This window comes from Hemiscyllium ocellatum, chromosome 24, assembly GCF_020745735.1.
Source record: "Hemiscyllium ocellatum isolate sHemOce1 chromosome 24, sHemOce1.pat.X.cur, whole genome shotgun sequence".
NCBI lineage: Eukaryota > Metazoa > Chordata > Chondrichthyes > Orectolobiformes > Hemiscylliidae > Hemiscyllium > Hemiscyllium ocellatum.
The window spans coordinates 44,124,012-44,144,978 of record NC_083424.1 but is presented as its reverse complement, the minus strand read 5'-3'; the positions used below and the strand labels follow the sequence as shown (position 1 = coordinate 44,144,978).

The 20,967-nt window shown below is 38.2% G+C and overlaps 1 protein-coding gene across 1 annotated transcript in view; it reads left to right on the top strand.

Moving 5' to 3' along the window:
* unc119.1 (unc-119 homolog 1) overlaps positions 1-13,318 on the top strand; it is a 69,925-nt gene extending 56,607 nt beyond the window's left edge. Inside the window, exon 5 of the mRNA XM_060843730.1 lies at positions 7,520-13,318. Within this exon, the coding sequence (XP_060699713.1) occupies positions 7,520-7,632 (113 nt within the window). The 3' untranslated portion in view covers positions 7,633-13,318. The remainder of the gene's footprint in view (positions 1-7,519) is intronic.
* The last annotated feature ends 7,649 nt before the right edge of the window (positions 13,319-20,967 follow it).

The following is a 20,967-nucleotide window of genomic DNA, read 5'->3' as shown; positions in this document are numbered from 1 at the left end:
TGCCATTACAATAGCTACCACTAAAGGCACTAATGCCAATTTCCTGCACTTGTCCCATATCCTTCAATGTTATGATATTTCAAGTGTTTCTTTTAAGGTTGGGAGTTTTATGGCCTCCAAGTAGGGACATCTAAGTTGTGACCATTAGCAAATTATAATTTTACTAGATCTTAATAGAACATAAAAGTGTCCAAATTTTATTTTGCACTGCCCCTCTTGAAAATTCTTAAAATTACACCCTTTTTCCTTTCAAAGTAAAAAGTTGTTGTCAGTTCTCAACACAACACTACACTGCAAAATGTTTCAGCAACTCGTAAAACTCTTCATACTTAGGGTGTCCTTTGAAAATTGGTATTCAGTTATTCAGTGCATTCAAGTCGTTGAATATAAATTTGCAGAATAGTTTTCTCCTAGATTTTCTCTCCTCTCTTAATGGTCTTGGCTCCTAATTGGTGCTCTTCCATATATGCTGTGCTTACCAGCTAGCATTTTGCCTAGATGATTGTTCTTCAGCTGTAGGGCTTTGTGAAGAGTAGTGGGGATACTTGAATCTGTGGAGAATCTCGAATAGCCTAAGACTGTCCTCACCTGATGTACATTCATGCACTTTTAAGTTCATTATGTGCGTAACAATAAGAAGCGATAAACACTTCCATTCTAAATTTATAGAGTCAGGTAGGTTGAGTTTGATTCACAGTTTGGCCAGGGTCATAGTTGAGATCTTCCTGGAAAATGGGACAACATAATCCATCAGGGTAGCTAATGATTTATTTGATTTTTACTGAAGTTGGCAATGGGCTTTAATCTGATTTGATGTTGAATTAATAAACAATCATAGATACCTACGTTTTAAAAACACAACTCTGAAATTCAAGAGTGGGTTCTCTTGTCTTCTCACCTTCTCTTTCCCATTCCACCACCTGCCATCCTCTTTCCTTTTGCCTGATGAAGGAACTTTGTGGCGAGGTTGATTATATATTTTATTGATGTGCATTAGCAGGGAAGGGATATTCAAACAAGGCACAATTGAGATACTGCTTTTAAGCTTTTTTAATGTTAAGAAAAATGGCACAATTATTTTAATTAACCTCCAATGTGGCTTTTTTGTTTTCCAGAATGGCATTTCTATTATGTGCATCACTGACTACTAATAATTAAGATTACTCGAGTGCTATCTTTTACAATTAACAGAAAAGTCTTAACCAATATAAAACAGCAAATTCATGTTAAAGTGGACATGAAAATTCTAATAGGCATTTTTTTTAAAGAAGTCGAGTGGTGGATTGAAAAGTCTCACCAGTTATAAATGTCAGTGTGTGTCAAGTCTCAATACTCACTTGAGGTAATATTGGATTTGGTGATGGATAACTTGTGTAATCCTCTAAGTTGACTCTCAATGGCACACTATCCAGGCTTCATAGTCAAGCTATGTGAGACTGCTACTATGAAATACAGGAGGAAGGTGTTTTAAGAGGGCAAAATAGTCTCTGTACATTGTGGAAGCTCAGCTTTGAGCTTCTGGGCTTTTTGTGAACGCCTGTCCAAGAACAGAGAACTTGATTAACACATTTCAACAGTACTGTTTTTATTCAAGACTGTCAGTATACGAATATACAAACAATCCTGGGAGAGAAAAGCCACTTTAGACCACGCCGGGTACTAAAGGATGGATTCTCTCACCGTTGATAGGGAAAGTTGTTACATTTATACATAACTTCGTACGCAATACAGAGTCCCGTATCATTAAGCTATCGCACAGTGTAAAATTTAAACAAAGCATACTTTATTGGAAGCTTACACAAAAAAAGTGCTCTAAATCTAACACACACACACACATACCAACAGCCATCTGGTTAAGCTCTTAACATAGCCCTCATTATTCTTACTCTGCTTTTCAAGGTAACATTCAGATATCAAAAATTGCTCTAAACTAAACATGTATTCATTAGTACAGCTCTAAAACAATGAGGCTCCAGTATTCCTCTGATGGTTGCCCTTTGATCTAGTGCTATGTACTATCTCATCCTCGAACTTGTGGGGAGGATTGTTTACTGCTAGGCTGGCTTCTTACAAATTGCTATGTTAGCAATTAGTTTCGCTTAGGATGCCGGGAAATACAGCCAATATGCCGGGCCATTTTAGTTAACATTTCTGAGCTCCATTTTTTATATGGTCACTATATCTATTTCCAACTTATCATCATTGTGTGTGTACCATCTTTTCGTTCAATCAAAATCCCCACAGAGCCTCCTAAGACAGTGTGTGGTATTTTGGTTCCCCCATTTCAGAAATTTTGGATCTGTGTTAGATTGTCTGTTGGGCTCAGCATCACTGACCAATCTCAAAATCAGTTCCCCTGATCCTAAGGGTCAAAGGTTTACTTTTCTGGCAAGTGTCTAGTCATATAATAATTGTATCTTCAAATTATGGACATTTGTTATGTAAACTGAATGCTGTACTCTTGCATATGTTCTGCTGTTTGTTTTGTCTGCCTTCATAAAGGTAGTCTGTAATAAACTTTAAGAAAAATTGGGGCTAAAGGGAAAATGCGGGGAAGTGGGATAAGGTGAGTTATTCTTGTAGAGAGCCATAGACTAGACTGAATGACCACCTGTGCTATTATGATTAACTAATAGGTTGGTTTATCCAACAAATATGCTAAAAGAGTAATTTTAATGTGTTTTGTATTTTCAATATAACAAAGAATAATAAAATATATTTCAATTAAGTAAATTTTTCTAAGTAATTTCTGAGTGTTGTCAGCACTCATCATAATGGGGTTATAGTTCCATTGTCTGCTCTCAAGAAAGCTTGGCTAGCTTTCCATATTTAGAAATTGATAAGTCAAAGTACAAATCATATCCTGCCATTTTTCTTCCACAGAGATGTGGATCTCTTAAAAAGCACCATTTAATAGATTTGTACAAATGAGACCATCCCAAAATATTAGAACCAGTGTCCTTCCTGCGATGTGCTAATAAATTGCATGGTCTCAAATTGATGCGATACTTGGGAGAATGCCATTCTGACTAGATACTTTTGCTGGGAATAATTATTAATTTTTAAATATGATTTCTGAAAATAGATTGTTGAAGTGGTGTTTGCATTCTTAGAAAACTGTATATTATGTCTTTAACCTCTGCAAAGCTCCTAGGTTAAGTAATTGGAAATCCCAAAATGTTGATTTCTCGGTTTCTGGACGGAGAGTAGTCAGTAATCTTTATTTCTTCAGTCAGCAAGGTGACTCCCTGGAGTAATGTGAATTTTTTCATAAAATGTTATTGACTTTAATGTGTTTGTGTAATTGTCATTTGTTGATTGTGCTTATGAAATAAGTCAAATAGTTAGGTTGGATAACAGTGACAATATTTTGAATTGATAAAATGGCAAGCCTATTCCAGTCTGTAGGGTGCACATTCTTGTGTAAATTGATGTCCAGGATATTTGCTGTGCCCTGGATAGCAACCTGTGCAGGGAAATGTTGTCAGTTGCAGCATCTTGAGCTGTTTGAGAGGTTTTTGAGAAGCAGCTCGTATCACTACAGTGTGTCTGTGATGATACGAGTTGAGTTGTACATTTATAGCTGTACACCACAGAGTACACCGGAAATAGCTGGCAATGCGAAAGTCAAAAAGTAAATGGCATGTGGTGCAGGCGAGTCTTGAAAGTATCCCACTCTTCAACCAGTATTAGTACATTCTGAATGATGAGACTAATGGTTCATCAGGGAGATGCAGCCAGAGCCAAATCTATGGCTTCGCAAGTTGCTTAGCTCTTCAGTGGAGTACAAGGAAGTCTGACAGACCAAAGGTGACAGAGAGTTCTGTGGTTAGGGCACAAACAATTGTTTTTCCAGCTGCAAGCATAAATCAAGGATGGTGTGAAGCTTCCTTGGTACTGGTTCTCACTGAACAGCCTCAGAACATTCTGGAGGGTAGGGTGAACATCCAGAGGTTGTAGGCCACATTAAAATCTAGACATGGACAGAAAGGAGGATGAAATTCTGCAAATGTTGTTTAAGCATTAGGAAAGATAAAGATTGTAATCTCCAAATTATTTCCAATGCCATACACTAGTGAACATAGAAATAGGAGATTAGATCAAATACGTTGTGGCTGGAAAGATGGTGAGCTTTAAATTCTTGGGATGCCAAGATTGGTTTTGCAGGAGGTAGGACCTGCTCAAGCTGGATGGTTTGAATCTCACTTGGGACAAATGTCCTTGGAGGGAAGTGTGCTAATGTTGTCCATCTGAGTTTAAACTTCATTGACAGCAGGATGTGATCCTGAGGGCACGCTCGCATGGGATAAAATTAGAAATGGACGTGGAAGACAAAATTAGTGAATGCACCTGGAAGGCAGAGGAACCAACCAAGTTTAGAAAATAAACAGTGTGGTCTATGGGAGCTACTTCTGTTTTAGGAGGATGGTAAATAAAGCAGATTAGCAGAGGGCATAGATAGAAATGAGGCAATATAATTTCATAACAATTAACAAACCATAGCTTAAAGAGGGACAGGAATGACAACACAATGTTCTTGTTTGTAAGGTTTTCAGAGATAAAGAAGGATTTTAAAAAATGGAGAGGTTGATGTTAATTATCTTGATTGGAGACACAATAACAACTTTGAAGAGATAGAAGGAACACAAAAGGAGATTATGCCACTGATCGTATACTATAGATCCTCCAAACAGTCAGAGGCAAATAGGGAGTAAATAAGTAAGTAAATCTTTGCAAATGTTTTAGAGAAACAGGGCAATAACTTTTTGTCCTAGTGTTAATAGGGATAGTGTCAGCATGAAACAAATGGAAGGAGCAAAGCTATTGAAGTGTATTGAGAACATTTTGGCCACTATGTAGCAAGTCCATTAAGAGAGGCCACAGAGCTGGACTTAGGTTTAGGCAATTAAGCTAGGCAGGTGGAAGGAAGTGGGTGTGCATTTTGTTGGTAGTGGTCATAATTCAGATGATTTTAATATAACTTTACTAAGCTGAGGAGTGATTTAGCAAAAGTGGCCTGGAAACAACTGCTTGAAGGTACGTCTATGTTAGAGCAGCACGAGTTGTTTAAAGGAGAGATTCACAGGAGCCAGAATAAACGTGTTCCCACAAAGTAAAAGAGTGAGGTGGTCAAATCTAGACCATCTTGGATGTCTAAGGTTACAGGTTAAGATGAAGCAGAAATGGAAAGTTTATGTCAGACATTGTTAATTCCATACTGTAGAAAGCCGAGAGGAGTGAGGCGAGTACAGTTGTCATATCATAAGCAAAGTAGGAATATAAAGGAAGAGCATGAAAGAATATTGGCAAATAAAATCAACAAGAACCCAAAGGTAAATTGAGCCCATAAAAGATCAGAACCATAATCTATTTGTAGAGTTAAGAAAAGTGAATCTATTTCTTAATGAATTTGTAATGTCTGTCTTTTCAGAAAATGGGGATAAGTTCAGGCATTGTACCTGAGCAGTATGATATATTGGGTGTGATAAACTTAGTGGGAAAGGAGGTGTTTAGGAAATTAACATCCTTGAAAGTGGATAAATTGACAGGGCTGGCTGAAAAATACCTTTGGTTGTTAAAATAAGCCAGGGAGGAAATAACAGATTCTCTGATCGTTATTTTCCGATCCCCTTTGGACATAGATGTCGGTTGGCTAGCGTTGTATCCTTGTTTAAAAAATGAAGCAAGGGGCAGACCAAACAATCACTGGCCTGTCAGTCTAACCTTGGACAACCTATTGAAACCAATATTGAGTGACAAGATAAACCATTACTTTAAAAGGCATGGACCAAGAGCACTCTGTGTGGACTTATTAAGGGAAGATCATGAATAAGTAAATTGAATTTTTTGAGGAGCTAACACCGTGGATTGATCAGGATAGTGCATTTGCTGTGGTCTGCATGAGTTTTAGCAGGACTTTTGATAGAGTCCTAAATGGCAGGCAGGTTTAAAGAAAAGCCCCATGGAATCCAGGAGAACGTAGCAAACTGGAAATAAATTAACCCTGTTGCAGAAAATGTTTTTGCACTCAAACTGTTTCTGCGGGTACTCCGTATGAGATATCATACTTTTTGTGATATATGTTAATGATTTGGCCTTCAGTATAGGATATGATCAAAAATTTTGCAGACAACAAAAATTAGTGTGTGGTTCATAGTTTGGAGGGAAGTTGTAGCTGCAGGAAGATATCAATGGGCTGGTTAGATAGGCAAAAAGTGGAAAATAGAAGAAGAAACAGAAGTGTGAGGTCAAACAAGGCAAAGGGATACACTGTTAATGGGAGGATACTAAGAGGTTTAAAGGAATGAAGGACCCTGATCTGCATGTCCACAGATTTATGAAGTGAGCAAGAAAGCTTGATAAAATAGTGAGGAAGGCACATACAATACTTCCTTGTATTCTCTGCCTCAGCTAATAAAGAGCAGGGAAGGTATGTTGTAGCTGTATAAAAGAACAGTTAGGCTACAACTTGAGTACAGTGTGCAGTTCTGGCCACATCATTACAGAAAGAATGTAATTGCATTAGAGAGGATACAGCAGAGATTTGTGAGGATGTTGCTTGGACTGGAAAATCACAGCTGTATGGAAAGATTGGATATGCTTGGAATTGTTTATTTTGGAACAAAGGAGGCTGAGGGGAGATTTAACTGCAGAAAAAGTTTGTGAGCTGTCTGGCTAGAATGGACGAGAAGGACGACTTAGACTTAGGAGATCAGTGACTAAGGGGCACAAATTCAAAGTTGTTGGTTGAAGGATTAAAGGGGAAGTATAGAAAAATGTTTTCTTCCAAGATTGGTGTAGGTCTGTGACTCACTCTCTGAAAAGGTAGAGGCAGAAACCATTAACTCATTTAAAAGGTGTCCTGATATGCACCTCAAGATCTGGAAACTCCAAAGATAGAGAAGTACTGAAAAATGGAATCCTCTTGTACTGTATTTTTACTATACTTCCTAAGTATCTGAAAAGGAGGAAGGTGCAGGAATATGATGTGAGGAGGGTGAGAGGGAGTTATAATATGTGAATCATTTCTTAGGAAGGGCTGGCACTGTGGGTTGAATGGCTGAATGCCTTCTGTACTGCAGTGATTGAATCCTCATAATGAGTTTAGATTACTTGCCAAGGTTACTTTATGTAAACTTGTGATGCTATTAGGATCATTCAGGAAATTTCCTGAAAACCCTTTAACACAGATTGAAAATTAGCCATGATAAAAATGGTTTAAAAAAGTTCTAGTAGCTCTACTGGTCAGCAGGTGCTTTGCTAGACAAGTGGCCATGCTGAGGACAATGGACCCTTCATTAGTTCAGTAGATCTAGAGTGACGGAAACCTAACAGGAGAACTGAATGCATAGAGTGCTTCTCTATGACAGTGAGGAGAGAGTAAAATTTCAAGCTCTGAAAAATCGATATGCCTATCTTAAATATTTACTTCAAGTTATTATAGTATTTAGTTTGAAACTTTCATATTTCTGTGAACTTTTGGGATATTAATTTGTACATTCTCTTTCTCTTTCTGCAGTTCAAGAGATGGTGGACAATCCTTATGATACACGGTCTGACAGTTTTTACTTTGTGGACAGCAAGCTGATTATGCACAACAAGGCAGATTACGCATATAATGGAGGACAGTAGTGGAACTGTTTAAAATGAATATATGTCAGCAATGATTCAGCTCATTCAGTCTAAGCCTGCATTGATGATGAAGAGGGTGGCTTTTGGCTGTGAATTATCTTTTATCATTTCTATGCATTCTGCACTTGAGGAGAAAAATTCAGTTATGCTTACTAATGGCAGAAGTGATTGAGATGGGGTTTGAAATTCCACCCACATTCCTATATGTAAGATGAATGCCTAGCTGTGATGAAAGATTCCTCATAATGAAAGGACCGATTTATATTTATAGTCAAATATTCATTGTGTGTTCACATGGCCTTGCACTATGTTTAGGAATGGGTGGAAGACACTAGAGGTAATTTATTTAGAGGACCAAATCATTCCCATTTATGCAAAAATAATTATTGCGCCTAGCTAACTTACTTTCTGTTACAATGCACATAAAATAATCCATTCACTTGGTGACCAAAGTGCAGGACTTCACATCTTAAATGGAGCAATATCCAAGACTTGACTTGAAAATATACAAAGAATGTTAGATATTTATCAAGAGCTATAGCTTAATAGGTCTCAAAAGATTTGATACGAAGATTCTTCCAAATATTTTAAAACGGAATGGAAGCTGTTCACAAAACATGGTAGTGCTTGCGTCCGCATCATCCATGGCATATCAGACAAAAGTTTTTGGTCACGCGTGTTTTTCTGTCATATGAATTAGTAGTTGTGACTGACAAAATGAGCTCATCTTATGGTGCTTAGTTTGACAACAGTTTAGTTTTCTTTTGGTTTTGAGTACTCTTATGTAGAAATTATTGTAAACCCTCAAAGGTTCCTTAGTTCATTTAGTTTCTCTGTATTCTCCATCTGTTACTAATCTTTGTCCAGCAAAATGTGTAGTACTTCCAAAGTTGTACTATTTAAAAATCGACCTCTCAATCCAAAGACCGCCTTCCACGTTCTGTATCAGAAACTGAATGGTAAGATATTTATTAAAAGCATTTATTCCTTTTTAACTTGCAAAATTCTCCTGTCTAGTTTTATGAGATAATGCATCATTGCTTATAAACCAGAAGCATTGAATATAAGGGAAATGGTCTGCCAAAAAAAAGTCAGAATCTGTCAAAATTTACAATGTATTTTGAGCTATTGTGTGAATGTGAGTGATACCGTACAATTGCATTGATATGACTTGAATGTAAGTGATTACAGAAGAATATAATTGCTGCCTTTATGTTGCAAGGCACTGTTAGATGAAAGTGAAATATTTCCAGATTTCTCAGGCTCTGGCTGTTTTCCATTGTAAGAAATGTAAAGGTAACCTTAAGCACACCTGGTAGAGCTTTATTCACTATTTTTGATATTCCCAGTTCTAAATTTTCTTCATGTTCTGGTTCTGATTTCACAACTATTAAGAAACATTGTGCTTACAGATGCTTAAATCCAAATAACAACATTCTGAACTCAGTCTGAAATCTCCATTCTATAATTGTAGAACTGAAAAAGATTACTTTGGAGAAATTTTAATGCTCATTAAGTCAAAGAAATGCCAGCATTCGCCCTGATGTTGAGTTATTTGTATTTAGCCTGGGCATGCCTCTTTTGTAAATTTGGATATTATGGTCGAGGGTTGGCAATAAAGAATTTGGTGAACTTTGTAAGGAGGCTATTTGGCACTTAGCATACTGTTCTGAAAGAAAAGTCTTTAAGCATGTTAACAGAATGACACTGTTCCCATTGTCTTCAGTCCATTCAGTCTTTGAAATATATTTTTATTGTGTGTTGTTTTTAATCTTGTCATTGATTTGTCAAGTTATAAATGGAATGTAACAACGGTAATCATTTTCTAGTGTTAAAAGAAATAGTGAATACTGATGATACCGGGGATACTGATTTTAAAACTTCCATGAAATTAAATGTTGGCATTTATGGTCAGAAAAATGTATTAATTTAGAGACATTGTATGGCATTTTCAGTTAGTTTAAAACTGTTTGACATTTCTAGTCACACAGTCATACCATCAGTATATTGTCTTAAGAGGAAAACAGATCAGGAGTTATGATAGATATTGTCTTTTTTAAGAAAATGTCAGTGAATCTTGGTTAGGACTTTGCAACTTTACTTTGATCTATTAGGATTGGGACTTCACTGACGTTGACAAAGAATTAAATAAATTTAAAATCATAGTAGCGTTTGAAATTGCTCTTCCCAACATTCACATTCTTCTTTTTTCCTTGACCATCCACTGGGAAATCGGACAACTGAGCAAAAACTACAGAAAAGGAAATCATAAAGCAAATCCTTGAATGTGAATTATTAATTGAATTTTCTATAGAAATTAGGGAAAAGGTTTCAGATGGGTTAGTCATAGAATGGCATTAAAGCTGAAGTTTGCCATTTGGTATAAACAAAGATGCCTAGTATAATTTTGTTTTGATGGATGGAGGTGGTTATTGAATAAAAATTATTCTTTTGTTAAAGAGACAAATTTAACATCCATTGTAATTTTCACCAGACTGGTTTAATTGGGTTTTAGGTATTCTTGAAACTCTTTGATTACATACAAAATATGTTGGTTCAAGTACAGATTTGCTCAGCTCTGGCCTCTGAGCACTAAGTAACAGTTACAGGAAGAAGCAAGTATTTTTACATTTGATGGTAGAAAGCAGGAGCTAATTTTGTTCTGACCACACTTTTTCTTTGACTAGACAAGACCGAAATCACTGAAAATATATCTCATGTAAATTAACTACAACTTTGACTGTAAACTGGTATTGCTTTGCAGTTTGGCACCTTTTTTATATTTTAATTCTTTCTTCTGATTTCTCTTTCACCTTTGACAATGAAATCTAAGGTATTGAAGCAATGTTAGAGCCATTACCTGACAAGTCTAGGAGTCAGAATGGTGTATCCAAATGCATTATTTATGCTTGTTTGTTAAGCTGCTTTATTTAATAAGACCCACTATGTGTAATGCTCTTTCTACACCCCCTTTACCTACTTTTATCCAGTTGTTCATGGAATTGTTTGTGCATAATTGAAATAAGTACAATCCTATATGCCTAATTTCTAATCTTTGAACTTGCATAGAAATGCAGTTGACAATGTCTGCCTTTACTTGGTGTTTGTAGGTTTGCATTTATTTATTTAAAACCATATCTGATAAGACTTTCAAGGGGAGTGATTCTCAGTCTTCATTTCTGAGTCTGTTTCACAAATAATTTACCCTACAGGTTTTGAAGTTAGTCAGAAGTGGTGCAGAATGAAGACTGTTAAACTAGCAGAGTAAGAGAGTCCCATGTAAGTTGTGTCATCCTGCTACAAGTTTTGACCAGTAATTTATTTTATCCTTGTCTTGTGTGGAGTGTAAGACATGCTGTTAAGTCTGAAAATTGGTAATACCTGCCAATAAAAAGGTGTGGGTTGGTGCCATTTAATACTTTTTCTTTATTCTCATCTTTATTTATGCAAGGTTTGTCTCTGGATCTCCTTTTTACTACTTATTTTAATATCGACATTTATAATATATCTTGAGACCTGTAGTTGTGCATTCAGAGTTATTTTTCAGTCCAGTGGCATATGCTAAAAATGGGATAAAAATCTGAACTGTCAAAATTTTCTCAGCCATTGCTACAGCGAAGGTGCACCTTTCTGTGCATACTTATTGCCAAAAGCTTAATGACATTTATGTAGCCAGCTTTTCCAGAAAGGATAAAATAAAAAGTCTAAAGTTATATCCACCTGTCCCAATATAAAAATCCATTTAAAGCCATGACATATGACAGCCACTCATGATGAATAATCTTAAATGAAAACATAAGAATCATGAATTAAGATCTAAGGATGTAATTGTGTTAATTCCCTCACAAGATTGCTACATCCAATACCCTTCAAATTTGTTTAGCTGTGTTCTCTACTTTACCAGGATTGTTTATATTTGTACAACCTAAGGTGCCATTGCAGTACCTTTTTGTCTTCAGCTGAACATTGCATGTAAAAATTGAGCACTCTACATGCCTTGTATGGCACCACAGATACAAGGTTTTCTCAAGTACTTAAAAGAAAAAAAAAGCTCACAGCTTTCTTTGTCACCCAAAAACATTTATTTTTAGTAAAAGTGAAAAACGATTCACAGATGCTTGCAATTTATTTGGCCGTCTATATTCGTGAAGATTGAGATGTTTTTGAATTTCTTTGTGGACTAATTCTTATTAGTCAATTCTGAAACCTTTGAAATGTTTCCAGCTTACAGACTGATATTTCTGAATCTTTCTTTACTAGTATAAGAAATTGAGAAACTAACTTATTTTGAGAAGAAGGTCTTAAGCAGATAGATTATTTGAAAAAAGGATGCAAAAACATGAACCCAGTTTTGTCAATTTTCCCAGTGCTAAGAATTTTATCATATTTCTTAGAATTCAAATTTTCAGTCTGTATGTAACTTTCTTTGGATATATTAGCCATTCCTTTGAGAAATATCCAATGTGAAACTGTGGCCAGTCAGAAAGCAGCTTTCCACTGACACTGTTGCATAGATTTCTTATTTAGCTGTTTTCCAGATGGACTAACCATGCATTAATACAAAATGGGGGAACAGTAATCAAGTAAAAATGGAAGCCTTGCTTGATCGAGGGATCAAAATTATTTCCTTGCAAGTATGAAAAAAGGAAACTGGTTTATTTGCCCTATAGTCATACAGTCAACATACTTAGTGCACTGACTTTGGACCGTTGACTCTCAAGAGAATGTGGTAGTCTCCGTATGTTGCATTTTCCACTACCTTCACTTCCAGAGTACGTCAGTGATTGTGGCAAAATAAAAAGGTGACATTCTGTCAAGTATTGTAATTTATGGCCTGTGATTAATGACAAGCAGTCAGCTGGATTGCCAGAGTACAGCAAAGTGTATGTATGTATAGTTCTCATGATCGTTGTAAGCTATGGCTCTGATTGAATAGGGGTGAAATGTAATGTATGTGACACGTTGCTGTTTCTATAGATTGGAGTGTCTGAAAGTAATAATAGCTTTCCTGTTCTGTGACATAGACTAATTAAGTTTGGGCATGATCTAATACTCCAAATGGGAACAACTAACTACTTAATTTACTGTTACTTCATTCTGAGAATGGAATACTGAATGCAATTTACCTCTCACTCATGTGAATTCTTTGCTCTAAAATTTGAAACTTCCAAAAGATATGTATAGTTCATTAGGGAAAAAAAACTATTGAGAAAGTTTCTAAGAATACCATAGAAAATGAATTCTGAATAAGCTTCAGCTCCTAGAAATGCTTGGGAATGCATGCAGAATAATACATTAGGAAATTTTCATGGTGGTGGTGCAACAGTTCTCATCTTTGCACTTTGGTTATCCATCATGCAGTCTCATCCATACTATTTTCAGAGTTTCTTATATCTTGCACATTTTTAAAAAATGAAATGTTTCATTGCTTCCTCAACCCTCGATCTGTTCCATATTAGTACCACATGAATAGATGAGAAATGCTTTTTGGGATATTTTATGAAGGGTAATAAATGTGGCTGAGTAAATCTTATATTTTTGAACTTGATAATTTGTTTACTATTTTCACAGGAAATGTAAGATGCATAAATTCATATTTGTGACTTGATGCTTTGTAATTTCATTAGGATGTTGAGCTGTATTTTGTAACACCCTGTCTTAAATTTTTCATGTTTTAAAATGATAGATGGCTTGTTTGTATAAAATGTTATTTTGTCACAAAAGAATAGAAATAAAGATTTTTGATTTTCAACTTTGTATTTATTGAAATATTCCCAAATATTTGAACATCATTTTGTTCTTCTTGACAAAAGGGGTATTTATTCATATAGCTCGTGAGTGGGACTGGAACAAGTCTATACTATATTAGATTTTAGGTGTTTGGCTTCATAAGCACAATGTTGTTGATTAGGTTCTTCTACAATTCACATTCTCATCTAACAGTGCCAATGGAAAGGTTCCTTCCTATCTGGGGTGTTCTTCATAAGTTGAATAGGTGGAGCTCAGAAATCCTCCTGGCACGTGAATCACCAGGGTAAAACAATTAGCAAGTTTTGAGAAGATTTGTAGCTCAGGTTGAGTTACTGGGTGTAAGTTTGCTCATGAGCTGGAGGGTTCATTTTCAGCATTTCGTCACCATACTAGGTAACATCATCAGTGAGCATCCGGGAAGCACTGGTGTATGACCCGCTTTCTATTTATGTGTTGAGGTTTCCTTGGGTTGATGTCATTTTCTGCTCTTTTTCTCAGAGGGTGGTAAATGGGATCCAAGTCTAGGACAAACCAAACAGACACGCATGAGAATTTCTAGAAGCATGTCATTCCAATTGGAACTCTATCAACAAACATATTGACTTGGACCCCATCTACCACCCTCTGAGAAAAAGAGCAGGAAATGACATCACCAAACCAAGGAAACCTAAACAGACAAATAGAAAGCGGGTCATAACACCAGTGCTTCACCGGAGGCTCACTGATGATGTTACCTAGTATGGTGATAAAATATCTGAAAATGAACCTTCCAGCTCAACGAGCAAACTTACATCGTAAAACAGTTAGTCGCAAAACTTGTTTCAGTCTCTGAAGCATAAGAAGTTTGTGTGCCTCTGAAGAGAACATAAGATGGTTATCCTGTATGTCAACAGATACATTAAAGCCCATTCTCAATCTCTGTTACAAAAAAACTACTAGGTTGTACTTTAGTGCTTAAACCATGACACTACACAACATTTAATGTGAGTGAGCATCTTCATTGCAGAACTTTTGTCTAACTTGCAGGATATCCGTATGATGGAAGATCTTCATTAAAGCATCCAAGATATTTCCAACACTAATTTATACGTAATTTGATCTATTCATCTTTCCTGTTTCTGCCCAAGCACCATTATAGAACTTTTGATGCATGTCAGTCCTTATTTTCTGCACATGTACATTGCTTCCTCCAGTTGCTGGTAGTTTTCAAATATATTCTATATTAGGTGATCCTAACTGATATCTCAGCTCCTAAGCTGTTCAAAAGTAAGAATTTTTATATGATATGGGATCAGAGGAGGCATGAATCAAAAACCTGATGGTCTACTTCCCAGGGTACTGAAGGAGGTGACTCGGGAAATCGTGGATGCGTTGGTGGTTATTTTCCAGAGTTCGATAGATTCGGAGTCGGTTCCTGGGGATTGGAAGGTGGCTTAATGTACCACTTTTTAAGAAAGGTGGGAGAGAGAAAGCAGGAAATTATAGACCAGTTAGTCTGACCTCAGTGAACATAGAACATAGAAAGATACAGCGCAGTACAGGCCCTTCGGCCTTCGATGTTGCGCCAACCGAATCCTACCTAACCTACACTAGCCCAATAACTTCCAAATGCCTATCCAATGCCCGCTTAAATGACCATAAAGAAGGAGAGTTCACCACTGCTACTGGCAGGGCATTCCATGAACTCACAACCCGCTGTGTAAAGAATCTACCCCTAACATCTGTCCTATACCTACCACCCCTTAATTTAAAGCTGTGTCCCCTAGTAACACCCGACTCCATTAGCGGTAAAAGGTTCTCAGTGTCGACCCTATCTAAACCCCTAATCATTTTATACACCGCTATCAAATCTCCCCTAAACCTTCTCTTCTCCAATGAGAACAGCCCCAAGTGCCTCAGCCTTTCCTCATAAGATTTTCCTACCATTCCAGGCAACATCCTGGTAAACCTCCTCTGCACTCGTTCCAATGCCTCCACATCCTTCCTATAGTATGGCGACCAAAACTGCACACAATACTCCAGATGAGGCCGCACCAGAGTCTTATACAGTTGCAACATGACCTCAGGACTCCGGAACTCAATTCCTCTACCAATAAAGCCCAGTGGTGGGAAAGATGCTGGAGTCTATTATAAAGGATGAAATTACGGCACATCTGGATAGTAGTAACAGGATAGGAAAGAGTCAGCATGGATTTATGACTAATCATCTTGAATTTTTTGAGGATGTAACTCTGAAGATGGATGAGGGAGATCCAGTAGATGTAGTGTACCTGGACTTTCAGAAAGCTTTTGATAAAAGTCCCACACAGGAGGTTAGTGAGTAAAATTAGGGTGCATGGTATTGGGGGCAAAGTACTAGATTGGATTGAAAATTGGTTGGCTGATAGGAAACAAAGAGTAGTGATAAACGGCTCCATTTCAAAATGTCAGGCAGTGACCAGTGGGGTACTGCAGGGATCCGTGCTGGGACCGCAGTTTTTTACAATATATGTTAATGATATAGAAGATGGTATCAGCAATAACATTAGCAAATTTGCTGATGATACAAAGCTGGGTGGCAGGGTGAAATGTGATGAGGATGTTAGGATATTACAGGGTGACCTGGACAAGTTAGGTGAGTGGGCAGATGCAGTTTAATGTGGATAAATGTATGGTTATCCACTTTGGTGGCAAGAACTGGAAGGTAGATTACTACCTCAATGGAATCAATTTAGGTAAAGGGGCAGTACAGAGAGATCTGGGTGTTCTTGTACACCAGTCAATGAAGGCAAGCATGCAGGTACAGCAGATAGTGAAGAAGGCTAATAGCATGCTGGCCTTCATAACAAGAGGAATTGAATATAGAAGCAAAGAGGTGCTTCTGCAGCTGTACAGGGCCCTGGTGAGACCACACCTGGAGTACTGTGTGCAGTTCTGGTCTCCAAATTTGAGGAAAGACATTCTGGCTATTGAGGGAGTGCAACGTAGGTTTACGAGGTCAATTCCTGGAATGGCGGGATTACCTTACACTGAAAGACTGAAGCGACTGGGCTTGTATACCCTTGAGTTTAGAAGACTGAGAGGGGATCTGATTGAGACATATAAGATTATGAAAGGATTGGACACTCTGGCAGCAGGAAACATATTTCCGCTGCTGGGTGAGTGCCGAACCAGAGGACACAGCTTAAAAATACGGGGTAGACCATTTAGGACAGAGATGAGGAGAAACTTCTTCATCCAGAGAGTGGTGGCTGTGTGGAATGCTCTGCCCCAGAGGGCAGTGGAGGCCCAGTCTCTGGATTCATTTAAGAAAGAGTTGGATAGAGCTCTCAAGGATAGTGGAATCAAGGATTATGAAGATAAGGCAGGAAGAGGATACTGATTAAGAATGATCAGCCATGATTATATTGAATGGCGGTGCAGGCTTGAAGGGCTGAATGGCCTACTCCTGCACCTATTGTCCATTTTTATCCAATATTAGTAATAGACTCTGTGGAGGAGAAAATATTGCTCACTTTTTGTTTTCTTAAACCATGATCTTGATTCAATTCCAGAAACATGTGGAACAAGTAATTTGCCATGAAGAAGGTATCCTTTCTTAATCTGTCCCCACTTTGCCAACCCACAGCAGCCAAAACAATAACTGATTGTCTTGAATCCAGCATCTCCTAGGTGCCTTGAAGTGCTGACTTGAAACTGTATTCCTAGGTCAATAAAACTATATAATTTGTTATTGAAAGGACATGACCAAGAACAGCTCCCTTAAAAAGAAAATTGTATTTTTTAAGAACCTCTATCACAGTGCAGTTTCTACAGTAGAACGTATAGGTTTTGTTTTCTATTGCTGCAGTGTTGACTTGTTCTGTATGTAAGCTTAAAATTTTGTCCTAAGTAGTTTTTACTTTTTATTCCTCCAGTCAATGTTTGTACCACCCATATTTGGCTCCAATTTTATTTCTTCTATGCCTTACATGTCTCCAAATGTTGCAGACCATGACCCCAAATGATTTTTTTCTAACAGAGTTACAAAAAACATGGAAAACATCTACTGTATTTATATCTCAAAGCTTTAAAGATTAAATCAACATTCTTATCAATCCACTGAAGGAGGCAAAATACTCAAATATTCTTGTTTGTGCCCTTGGTCTCAAATCCTACTATGGTATTTTTCTATTCCATTGTTGATAATTTCCTCCAGCCTGATAATATCCTAAGCAGTGTGTTCTATAGTTTTGACCTTTTGAGCATTCCCAATTGTAATTGCTCCACTGCAGTAACTTCAGCTGCCTGAACCCTCTGCAGCGCTGGAATTCCTTCCAATGCCCCATTGACTTGTTTTCCTAATTCGATACTTCATAGCATCTATCCCTTTGACCAGACTTTTATCGAAGAAAATTCAGGTGGCATGGTGTATTTTAGTTTAGATCATGCTCTTGCAAAGTATCTTGAGGTATCTTATAAAATTAGAGGTATATAAATATTAGATTACTTAGTGTGGAAACAGGCCCTTCAGCCCAACAAGTCTACACCGACCCGCCGAAGCGCAACCCACCCATACCCCTACATTTACCCCTTACCTAACACTACGGGCAATTTAGCATGGCCAATTCACCTGACCCGCACATCTTTGGACGGTGGGAGGAAACCAGAGCACCCGGAGGAAACCCATGCAGACACGGCGAGAACATGCACAGTCAGTCCGCACAGTCAGTCGCCTGAGTCGGGAATTGAACCCGGGTCTCAGGCGCTGTGAGACAGCAGTGCTAACCACTGTGCCACCGTGCCGCCCACCAAAATATGTTGGTGTAGATAATGAAACAAGCTGCCAGAGGCTATAGTGAATGTGGGTACAATTACAACATTTCAAAGGCATAGAACAATACACCATAGAACAATACACCACAGAACAGGCTCTTCGGCCCTTGATGTTGCGTCAACCTGTAAACTATTCTCAGCTCGTCCCCCTACACTATCCCAAAATCATCCATGTGCTTATCCAAGGATTGTTTAAATCTCCCTAATGTGGCTGAGTCGACTACATTAGCAGGTAGGGCATTCCACGCCCTTACCGCTCTGTGCAAAGAACCTGTCTCTGACGTCTGTCTTAAATCTATCACCCCTCAATTTGTAATTATGCCCCCTCGTACAAGCTGACGTCAGCATCCTAGGGAAAAGACTTTCACTGTCTACCCTATCTAATCCTCCGATCATCTTGTCTGTCTCTATCAAATCCCCTCTTAGCCTTCTTACCAATAAGAGCAAGTTCATGTCTCTCAGCCTTTCCTCATAAGACCTTCCCTCCAGACCAAGCAACATCCTGGTAAATCTCTGCACAGTTTCCAATTCTTCCACATCCTTCTCGAAATATGGGGACCAGAATGTACACAATATTCCAAGTGTGGCTGCACCAGCGTTTTGTATAGTTGCAGCATGATATTGTGGCTCCAGAACTCAATCCCTCTACGAATGAAATCGGACACACTGTATGCCTTCTTAACAGCACTATCCACCTGGGTGACAAATTTCAGGGAACTATGTACATGTACTCCAAGATCCCTCTGCACATCCACACTACCAAGAATCTTTTCATTGACCCAGTACTCTGTCTTCCTGTTATTCTTCCCAAAGTGCATCACCTCACATTTAGCTGTATTGAACTCCATTTGCCACCTCTTAGACCAATTCTGCAGTTTATCCAAGTCCCCCTGCAACCTGTAACATTCTTCCAAACTCCACCGACTTTAGTGTCATCTGCAAATTTATTAAATCATCCACATATGCCTACGTCTAAGTCATTTATAAAAATGACAAACAGCAGTGGTCCCAAAACAGATCCTTGTGGCACACCACTAGTAACCGGACTCCAGGCTGAATATTTTCCATCAACCGCCACTCACTACCTCCTTTCAGAAATCCAAACTGCTAAATCACCCTCAATTCCATGCCTCTGCATTTTCTCCAACAGCATACCATGTGAAACCTTTTCAAAGGCTTTACTGAAGTCCATGTGTACCGCGTCAACTGCCCTACCTTCATCTATATGCTTGGTCACCTTCTCAAAAAAATTCAATGAGTTTTGTGAGACATGACCTGCCCTTGACGAAACCATGTTGACTATCTGAAATGAAATTGTTGCTTGCTAGATGATTATAAGTCTTATCTTTTATAATCCTTTCCAAGACCTTTCCTTCAACAGAAGTATGGCTCACTGGTCTATAATTACCTGGGTCATCTCTACTGCCCTTTTTGAACAAGGGCACAACATTTGCAATCCTCCAGTCTTCTGGTACTAAACCTGTAGACAATGATGACTCAAATATCAAAGCCAAAGGTTCTACTATCTCTTCCCTAGCTTCACAGAGAATCCTCTGATAAATCCCATCCAGCCCAGGGGACTTGTCTATGTTCACTCCTTCTAGAATTGATAACAGCTGTTCATAACTAACCTCGATCCTTTCTAGTCTAATATCTTGTACCTCGTTCTTCTCCTCTACAATATTCTCCTTTTCCTGAGTGAAAACTGATGAGAAATGTTCATTTAGCATCTCTCCAATCTCCACAGGGTTCCTACTTCTGTCTTTGACTGGCCCTATTCCTACCCTAATCATCCTTTTATTCCTCACATACCTGTAGAAAGCTTTAGGGTTCTCCTTTATTCTATTTGCTTAAAAACTGCTCGTGTCCTTTCTTTGCAGTTCTTACCTCCCTCTTTAAATCCCTAGCTGATCTGTAACTCTCCATCACCTCATCTGAACCATCTTGCCTCATCAACACATAAGTCACCTCCTTCTGCTTAACAAGAGATGCAATTTCTGTAGTAAACCACGGTTTCTTTATTTTATCACTTCCTCCCTGCCTGCCTGACAGGGACATACCTATCAAGGACACGCAATATGTATTCCTTAAACCAGCTCCACATTTCCATTGTCTATATCCCCTGCATTTTGCTACCGATTCTATGCATTCTAATTCTTGCCTAATTGCATTATAATTACCCTTGCCCTATTGATAACTCTTGACCTGTGGCATGTACCTATCCCTTTCAATTGCTAAACTAAACTTAACTGAATTATGGTCACTCTCTCTCCAAAGTGCTCATTTACAATTAAATCAAACACCTGGCCTGGTTCATCACCAAGCACCAGATCCAGTGTGGCCTCCCCTCTTGTTGGCCCTTTGACATACTGTGTCAGGAAACCCTCCTGTACACATTGGACAAAACCTAATCCATCCGATGTACTAGAGTTATAGCATTTCCAGTCAATGTTGGGGAAGTTAAAGTCCACCATAATGACCACCCTGTTCCTTTCACTCCTACCCAGAATAATTTTGCTAATCCTCTCTCTCCCACCTCTCTGGAACTCTGTGGAGGCCTATAAAAAAAACTCCAAGCAGTGTGACTTCTCCTGTTTCTAACCTCAGCCCACACTACCTCTGCAGATGAGTTCTCTCAGCCACCTTGACTAACAAGACCACGCCTTTCCTCTCTTTTATCACCTTGTTTGTTCTTAATGAAAGATCTAAACCCTGGAACCTGCAACATCCATTCCTCATCCTGCTGTATCCATGTCATCTGTCTGGGTACATGAATAGAAAGGGTTTGAA